The sequence below is a fragment of the Lepidochelys kempii genome, chromosome 8 (assembly GCF_965140265.1).
Source record: "Lepidochelys kempii isolate rLepKem1 chromosome 8, rLepKem1.hap2, whole genome shotgun sequence".
Lineage (NCBI taxonomy): Eukaryota > Metazoa > Chordata > Testudines > Cheloniidae > Lepidochelys > Lepidochelys kempii.
Window position 1 is genome coordinate 3,426,660 of NC_133263.1, and position 9,688 is coordinate 3,436,347.

General features: G+C 48.3%; 1 protein-coding gene across 2 annotated transcripts; it reads left to right on the forward strand.

The window, feature by feature from the left end:
* On the forward strand, window positions 1-7,396 carry MED7 (mediator complex subunit 7). Of its 2 annotated transcripts, none has more exons than XM_073355225.1 (2): window positions 1-86; window positions 3,395-7,395. In XM_073355225.1, the coding sequence occupies exon 2, from the start codon at window positions 3,413-3,415 to the stop codon at window positions 4,103-4,105; it is 693 nt and encodes a 230-aa protein (XP_073211326.1). In that variant the 5' UTR covers window positions 1-86; window positions 3,395-3,412; the 3' UTR covers window positions 4,106-7,395. The 2 variants fall into 2 exon arrangements, with proteins under 2 accessions (XP_073211326.1, XP_073211327.1); XM_073355226.1 differs by lacking the exon at window positions 1-86 and adding an exon at window positions 2,192-2,391 and having other exon boundaries at window positions 3,395-7,396.
* The last annotated feature ends 2,292 nt before the right edge of the window (window positions 7,397-9,688 follow it).

Sequence of the window (9,688 nt, forward strand, 5' to 3'; positions counted from 1 at the left end):
GCCGGAAGTGGGGGCGGGACGGAGCGGCGGGAGGCTGCGCTCGTCTCTGCTGCCGGGACGGTCAGGGGAGCCGCCGCCGCCGCCAGGTGAGCGCTGGGTCCGAGGGGTCTGCACGTGGAGCGCCTCCCCCCCCGCACCACAGAGCCCAGCCGCCCCCCCCCGCACCACAGAGCCCAGCTCCTTGCCCCTCCCCCCCCCACAGAGCCCAGCTCCTTGCCCCTCCCCCCCCCACAGAGCCCAGCCGCCCCCCCCGCACCACAGAGCCCAGCTCCTTGCCCCTCCCCCCCCACAGAGCCCAGCTCCTTGCCCCTCCCCCCAGCTCCCTCCGGGCACCCTAGAGCCCAGCCGCCCCCCCCACAGAGCCCAGCTCCTTGCCCCTCCCCCCCCACAGAGCCCAGCTCCTTGCCCCTCCCCCCAGCTCCCTCCGGGCACCCTAGAGCCCAGCCGCCCCCCCCACAGAGCCCAGCTCCTTGCCCCTCCCCCCCCACAGAGCCCAGCCGCCCCCCCCGCACCACAGAGCCCAGCTCCTTGCCCCTCCCCCCCACAAAGCCCAGCCGCCCCCCCCCCCGCACCACAGAGCCCAGCTCCTTGCCCCTCCCCCCAGCTCCCTCTGGGCACCCTAGAGCCTGCCCGCTCCCCCGCCCCTCACCACAGAGCCCAGCTCCTTGCCCCTCCCCCCCCACAGAGCCCAGCCGCCCCCCCCCGCACCACAGAGCCCAGCTCCTTGCCCCTCCCCCCAGCTCCCTCCGGGCACCCTAGAGCCCAGCCGCCCCCCCCACAGAGCCCAGCTCCTTGCCCCTCCCCCCCCACAGAGCCCAGCCGCCGCCCCCCACAGAGCCCAGCTCCTTGCCCCTCCCCCCGCACCACAGAGCCCAGCCGCCCCCCCCACAGAGCCCAGCTCCTTGCCCCTCCCCCCCCACAGAGCCCAGCTCCTTGCCCCTCCCCCCCCACAGAGCCCAGCCGCCCCCCCCGCACCACAGAGCCCAGCTCCTTGCCCCTCCCCCCCACAGAGCCCAGCCGCCCCCCCCCCCCGCACCACAGAGCCCAGCTCCTTGCCCCTCCCCCCAGCTCCCTCTGGGCACCCTAGAGCCTGCCCGCTCCCCCGCCCCTCACCACAGAGCCCAGCTCCTTGCCGCCCCCCCCCGCACCACAGAGCCCAGCCGCCCCGCCCCCCTCCAGCTCCCTCCGGGCACCCTAGAGCCCAGCCGCCCCCCCCCACAGAGCCCAGCCGCCCCCCGCACCACAGAGCCCAGCTCCTTGCCCCTCCCCCCGCACCACAGAGCCCAGCCGCCCCCCCCCCCCCGCACCACAGAGCCCAGCTCCTTGCCCCCTCCCCCCAGCTCCCTCTGGGCACCCTAGAGCCTGCCCGCTCCCCCCCCCTCACCACAGAGCCCAGCCTCTGCCCCCCCCCAGCTCTCTCTGGGCACCCTAGAGCCTGACCCCCCTCACCACAGAGCCCAGCTCCTTGCCCCCTCCCCCCAGCTCCCTCTGGGCACCCTAGAGCCTGCCCGCTCCCCCCCCTCACCACAGAGCCCAGCCTCTCCCCCCCCCCCCCAGCTCTCTCTGGGCACCCTAGAGCCTGACCCCCCGCACCACAGAGCCCAGCTCCTTGCCCCTCCCCCCGCACCACAGAGCCCAGCTCCTTGCCCCTCCCCCCGCACCACAGAGCCTAGCCGCCCCCCCCTGCACCACAGAGCCCAGCTCCTTGCCCCCTCCCCCCAGCTCCCTCTGGGCACCCTAGAGCCTGCCCGCTCCCCCCCCTCACCACAGAGCCCAGCCTCTGCCCCCCCCCCCCCAGCTCTCTCTGGGCACCCTAGAGCCTGACCCCCCGCACCACAGAGCCCAGCTCCTTGCCCCTCCCCCCCCAGCTCCCTCCAGGCACCCTAGAGCCTAGCTGCCCCCCCCTCACCACAGAGCCCAGCTCCTTGCCCCCTCTCCCCAGCTCCCTCTGGGCACCCTAGAGCCTGCCCGCTCCCCCCCCTCACCACAGAGCCCAGCCTCTGCCCCCCCCCCAGCTCTCTCTGGGCACCCTAGAGCCTGACCCCCCGCACCACAGAGCCCAGCTCCTTGCCCCTCCCCCCCAGCTCCCTCCTGGCACCTAGAGCCCAGCTGCCCCTCCCCCCCGGCTACCTCTGGGCACTCTAGAGCCTGCCCCCTTCCCCCATCTCCCTCCGGGCACTACAGAGCCTGCCTCTTCCCCCCCAGCACCCCTGTGCCCAGCCAACCCCAGGCAGGTGCTGGCAGCGGTGTCTGGGGCTCGCCTAAGATGTACAGGGCCTGTCGCTGGAGGCACTGGGCCGCTCGCAGCCCCTAGTGGTTCCTCCTCACTGCCAGGGGCGCAGAGAGGGGCGCAGTGACTTGTCTCAGGTGATGCAGGAAATGAGTGGAGAGGTGGGTGATTACAGCCAGGTTTCCTTGGTGCCAGGCAAATGCTCTAACCGCTGTACCACCCTTCCCCCGGGCTGGGGCTTTGCTCACTGCTGACAAGGGCTTGGGGATGGGTGCGGCCTGTCACTTCCCACGGCAGAGCATATCAGGGTGGTGCGTTGACAACTCAGTGCCCCAGCCTCACTCGCAAGGATGAGAGTTGGGGATCCTCCCTCATTTTGGATCCATTTAAAGGGAAGGATTTAAAGTTTGTCTTTTTGAAGGGGAGTTATGCTGTGTCTGATTTTAAATTGATCGTTGGAGTGACTCATCCAAAGCTGGGGGCTGTGTGGTCAGGGGGCTGGTTATGGACGTGATGGAACCTTTTATCTTTGTGACCAGTCCGATGTGGCTTAAGGTGGCAGGGATGGAAAGAGTCTACATCCGATGGCTTCTTACTGGCCTGTGTGAAATTTAGGAAGGTTTCTGCCTCATTTGTAGCGGACAAGCGTCTGACTCTCAAAAAACACCAAACATAGCACCCTCATCTACAGTCCGAGCAGAGATCCCAAGCACTGAATGAGTGTCAAGGCTGAACCCTGCTTGTGCCTCTAGAAGCCCTTTGAGACCAGGGTCATTAACTAGTGGGAGAAAAGCTTGTTCTGTTGCCATACCTGTTCTGTGGATAAACCAAGAACTTCAGCTTGTAATTTTGATAGACCAGTCCCTACCATGCTTGGTAAATACTAAATTTGGATCTAAAGAACAACACTGGTTTTAAAAATATATCTTGTAGCATTTATAGTAGTCCATTTTCCTACAGTTGCCAGCATAAGAAGTGATTAAAGAAATCACTGTAATATTGAAAGCCAAGGTCTAATTGGAGATCTTGATGGGACAGGTGGTATCTTTCTAGCAGTGACCTTACATCACATTTGCTGAAAGAGGTAGCTGCACTATATTTAGATATGCTGTAAAACTAATTTATAACTAGCCTAATCCTACATTTTTATGGGTTATTCCACAGGTACTTTAATGCGCCACAATGGGTGAACCTCAGCAAGTGAGTGCTCTCCCTCCACCTCCAATGCAGTATATAAAGGAATATACAGATGAAAATATTCGGAAAGGTCTAGCCCCTAAGCCTCCACCACCTGTGAAAGACAGCTACATGATGTTTGGTAACCAATTCCAGTGTGATGATCTCATTATTCGACCCTTGGAAAGCCAAGGCATTGAACGATTGCATCCCATGCAGTTTGACCACAAGAAGGAACTAAGGAAACTCAATATGTCTATCCTGATAAACTTTTTGGACCTCTTGGATATCTTGATAAGGAGCCCAGGCAGCATAAAACGGGAGGAGAAACTGGAAGACTTAAAACTGCTTTTTGTCCATGTCCATCATCTTATAAATGAATATCGACCCCACCAAGCCAGGGAGACTCTAAGGGTTATGATGGAGGTGCAGAAACGTCAGCGTTTGGAGACTGCTGAGAGGTTTCAGAAGCATTTAGAGCGAGTTGTAGAAATGATCCAGAACTGCCTGGCCTCCTTACCTGATGATTTGCCTCATTCAGAGGGTGGGATGAGATTAAAAACTGAGCCCATGGATACTGATGACCGCAACAATTGTATTGGACAGAATGAACAGCAGAGAGAGCGCGCTGGCTGCAAGAAAGATCAGGTTTTAGACAAAGATGCTGCTATGTGTAGCATTATTGATGAAATGACATGAAAAGACACTTTTGTAATTGTATAAAGTTTTGGGGGGCAAGAAGTGGACTTGATGCTAGAGGTCATATGGCATGGGTTTTTTTGTTGGATTTCTTTTTCTTCTGCTTTTGGTATCTGTGTAAATAAACAATCACGAAATTTAGTGTATATAAAATAACCCAGAAGTCTTTATTTTTGTAATCCTAAGTAAGGATTTTGCAGGTGACCAAACAAACAGAAGCATTGCTTGATATTTTGTAGATGCAATTTGTGTGGCGTGCTGTTCAGAACAGAAAAGAATAAGTCTTATAATATTTTGTTGAAATAAGTGCATCATGTCAGTTGAAGTAAGCTTTATTCCATGGCTTTATTATATTTTCATCAATCATTTGCTGGTTTTATAGATGCACTTATTTTGTGAATTTCCATAAAATATGGGATTGAGAAAAGATCAGCCTCTGTAGGAAATCTGGAGTTGACAATTTCAAATAAGTTAAAAGTACCTTGTAAAAATGTTATGGTAAGTAACTATATAAAAGTATATTCTGGTATAAAAGATGGGTTTATTATTATTGCTGACAATGTTGGTAGGTCAAAATTTCATTCTCTCCTTTTTAGTTTTGTAAAGTCAATATAATTCTTGTGTAAAAATGCTTACTTTCATTAGTGGCTTAAAAATTCAGTGTTGGTAGCCTAACATTCCTAAGTAACTCTACAATAAACTCTGTGCATGAGACAGTCTCGGTAACAAAATAGATTTAAATTTTCCAAAGACTAATAAGCAGTAATTCTTTTAAAACAGGAGATACCTAGATACTCACTCCTTTAAACATAACAGGGAATATTCTTTAAATGCTAACTCTGAATTAAATATACACGTTCGCTGAAAATAGCTGACGTGAGAGCACGTGCCACTTCCCTCTTAGCCAGGATCAAGTCACAGAATCAAGCCCTGTGTAAAGACAGGAGGATTTAACCAATAATTTTTAGTATTTATTATTTTCGTCTTGTGAACACTAACAAATTAATCCCAGCAAAAAATCCATTTTGTACAAAGACTTTACAGCCTGTTTTGAATAAAACTTAATCTAATTCCTTTCAGTGACTGAGAGGTGAGTCAGGCCCTGGTACAATACAATTGTTAAACAAAAACAAAAAAACTTTTTTGTGCAACTATTTTTCAGAACGTTGCAGCCTCCCGTAATCCCTCTTACATGCTAGATTCCATGTGATGCACCAGTGTATATCCGTGACTTCCCCCCCACCCCCTTGTTCCTTTTAGAAACATCATAGACTTTCAGGGAGTAACGTTAGTACAATATCCATGCCCTTTGCAATGAAACCTCATTGAGTACTATTTCCCAACTGAAACTAGAGCAGCATACATGTTACTCCTACCCACTTACCCTCTAATAACATGCAGGCAGGAAAAACAGGAAGGTTCTAAAATAAAAACTTACATTTGCAAACAGATGAAAAGACTTATACTTCAAAACCCCTTGAGACTTGTCTCTGATTAAATTCTTTGTTTTTAAAAATCTCACCCACTGTATCTTGGACTTAAAGACTGATTCAGGTCATTTCAATGGCGTTGTACATAATTTTTTTGGTGTAAAAACTTCCTAGGTTGACAGACTGTTGTAAAATGAAGACCTTCAACCATGATCCTCCTCCCGCTGGAATCAATGAGAAATTTTGACACTAAGTTCAGTAGGAGCAGGATCACACACTTTAATCACAAAAGTATATTGCTAGCAGCGATGAAGTGCCCCAATTTGCTGTAGTGAGTTGAGACCTATGCCCATCTCTACTGCCAGTAGAGTCACCAGTCAGGGCAATCTTTATCTTGTGGACAGTTGCTGAAATTTAAACAATGCTTTTAATAAGTTTGTAGCAGATAGTGTTGAAATAAAGGTCATTCAACTGAAGAATCTATTAATCTGTGCTTTCTGTATAAAATGAATGTCTGGGTAAGCTCTTTATTTGGTTCTTAACCCTGATTAGAGAGGTCTGGAAGTGTTCGGTCACAGCTAACAAGAATGACTAGATCCTGAACTTTGACATTTAAGGTTCAAAACCAAATTGCGTATGTCTAATCATACTTGCTCATTTATTAAAGTGCCCAGTATCTCTTTTGGGTTTCAGAGGCCATCTATGCTTATTGGTTTCAAGGGAGCTGTAAATAACAATTTTGCACTACTCTAACTCCTTAGCTACAGAAATGTTAAGATGGGTGGTTCAGAAATATGTTTTGTTAATTTAAATCCACGGTCGAGGTTTAATTCTAAGATCTCGTACACAGTCATGTAACATGATTATTGACATATTTTTGAGATAAAGTAATTTTTAAGATCATACAATAAAACTTCTCATCTAGTAACAGAAATTTTATATGGCCACTACTGACCCTTTGAGGCAAGATTAGAAAAAAGCAGCGTCTCCCATCAACGTTCCACCAGAAGAATGAAAAAAGTAAACCTTGGGCCAGCTTTACAAAGGTATTCAGCTGCATAAAGATCCAGACAGGCAGCTAGTAGGAATTTCAAAAGCACCTCCTAAGCAGGATACATGTTTAAGTCCTATTGAAAAATCTTTCAAAATCTGGCTCCCTAGCCACACTTGGCTGTACAAAATGAAACAATGAGCAATAACTGAAAACTACTGTTATTATCGGAGGTCAAGATGACTTTCAGTTTTATTCTGTATAATTTAACCTTTTTAATGATGTGCCTTCTAAAGTGCTAATGGAAACCTTTCCAATTACTCTGCCTGAGTCCTAACATTTTTGAAAATATAACACCACTCCTAGGATCACATAATGCACTATCAGATCTTTATATGGGCATCAAACAGTATCAATGGTTAGGGCCAACAGATTTATGGGACAGTTTGCATTGATTACTGCCCCCTGCCCATTCTTGATAAAAATACCTATTAAAGTCTTGGGCTCAAACACATTTAGAAATGCATTCTGAAAATACCGCACTCCCTGTACCCTGTTCAAGGGAAAGGTGCACTAACAATGGTCCTGTGAAGTTGTCCAGTAGGCCAGTCACCTTACCTATTTCTTGAGTGTTTGTTTAATAACATGCTGCACCGCCCTGCAGCGGTTTAGCAGGTGGGGTTTTCCAATGTTTTATGACCTATAGACTTACCTGGATGATTAATAATCTGCTGCAAAAATACTGTGACCAATCTGTGTTCCACCACATGGAAGTAGCCAAAATTACATTTGATCAAAAAATTAATAATTTGAGGTATGTTTTGGGGGTAATTTAAATTATAAAAACTAGGGAATCGATTAATAAAAACTGATTTTTCTCCTAAGAACTCTCTAGCCCTCTGTCTCCTTTTCCTCTTCCATTCTGCAGTACACATTAGGATAATCACTTTTCTGATATCTATGCAATGTGGCTAAGCAAAAGGGGAAAATGGGCAGAGAACCATCAAAAATATTCTACCATCCACCATTGTTTTGAAGCCAGTGCTTGTTTCCTTCATATTATTTGATGTTATGTTTTCTTGTGAATTCAGTTTCCTTTTTATTTGTCAGAATGGACAATTAAAAATAGTCATTTGTTGGGATGACAGAGTTGGAAAAAGGAGTTTCTCCTGTTGGACAAAATTTTCATGTCCTCACTTAATTTAACAACCTGTTGCCTTTTCTTAATTTTGCAAAATTGCCCATTGTTGTGATTGGGTGTAAGGTTTGTCTATTTTAGGAAGAGAGGTCATGGTTAGGTCAGGATTACCCAACCTATGTTAGCCTCCTACCTAACTTTGATCTCCTTTTCCAGTTTAGACACACCCTAATTTATACTCAAGATGGTTGGAAAAAAATTGCATTGGAATTCTGCCTGTGTAGCATCAGTTTTCAGAGTAACAGCCGTGTTAGTCTGTATTCGCAAAAAGAAAAGGAGTACTTGTGGCACCTTAGAGACTAACCAATTTATTTGAGCATAAGCTTTTGTGAGCTACAGCATCCGATGAAGTGAGCTGTACTCCTTTTCTTGTAACATCAGTAGGTGCTTGAGTGAGGAATTCAAGCAATTGAAACATTTCATTTCATAGGATGTTTATAGTACCAGTTATGCCAAAAGCAGTTTCCTTTGAAATATAAGGAGTTAGAATGAATATCCAAAGCTCCCCGTCGGCTGATGGTGTCCAGTGATGGGGTGGCTTTGGATCGTCTGACTACCAATGACTTACGTTAAATCTTCTGTATGAAGAATGGTAATAAGTTTGGAGTGTCCTGTAGCAGTTATAGACAAAGACTCTTTCTGGCCCAGATACGTAGCTGCTTTCTAGAACTCTGTGCTCTGGATGTACCTGTGAATGTGTTAGAATTACAGGAAAACCCAAGTGTTCGTTACTGCGGGATTAGGTGGCTGCAGAAAGTTTCTCTTACTCAGAATATGTGAATTAAAGGAAGACGTTCAAAAACAAAGTACCAGTGCACCTTGCCCCAAGCGGTTAGCCAATATTCAGGGCCTTACTGGGATTAGTTGTTAGGAGAAAATGATAGTCGGGTATTTCTATGGTGAATCCCTGTTTATGAAAAAATGTACAAAGTCCTGTTAACCTGAACACAGTATGAATAAACAGGAGACAATGTCCTTGTTCAGAAATCCAAGTCTGCCTCTTGCTATTCCTGTTCCCAAAAGAAGTCTTGGCTTCTTGCTAGAGCCCCACTACAATGCTGATTTGGGTTTCTCCCTGCTTTGTTGTACCTTTCACGTGCAGACACACACAGGTGCAATCAAATCAATGTCCTGCCCCCTGAATTTTGCTGTCAGTCTCAGGGAAATCTCTGAGCTAGCATGGCACAGCTTATACTCCAGGCTTTCCATGCTGCTCTATGCATTGGGTATTGACTTCTATTTTAGCTGTCACTAAACTAAATAGCATTCAACTGCTTCTCAAGTTAGGCTGAATGAAAGGTGGCTAGTAGTCCCCCCATCTGCAAGGAGGTCTTTGGCATAGGTCAGAGACGCTTGCTGGCAGCAACCACCAGCCTCCAGCATAATAATACAAAATAACGGAATAATAATCTAAACTGCATTGATATGAGTTGGGCAGCTGTGTAATCTACGAGGAGGTTTCAGAGTAATAGCCGTGTTTGTCTGTATTCGCAAAAAGAAAAGGAGTACTTGTGGCACCTTAGAGACTAACCAATTTATTTGAGCATAAGTGAGCTGTAGCTCACGAAAGCTCATGCTCAAATAAATTGGTTAGTCTCTAAGGTGCCACAAGTCCTCCTTTTCTTTCTACGAGGAGGTGGAGTGCTAGAATGGTAGTCATTCTAAAAGGAATTGCTGCCCAAGGGCTTTTTTTTCTCCAATGAAGATGATGGGGCTACAGGGTCAGTGGGGGATTTCACAGCATCTAGAATGAGTTCTGTAGTTTGTTGTTTCGTAGTGCGTGAGAACACCCTAAATCAAGGGGCGGGGGGGAGGGGGGGGAAAGAGCTCACTTAAAGGGTTGCTAAATTTCCAAAGAGTTTGTGCTACTAACCTGGCCACATGCAAACACCATTTCAGGCGCAATGATGCGGCAGCTCCCAACCACTTTTAAAGGAAAGTGCCACAGAAGGTCCAGGAGAAAG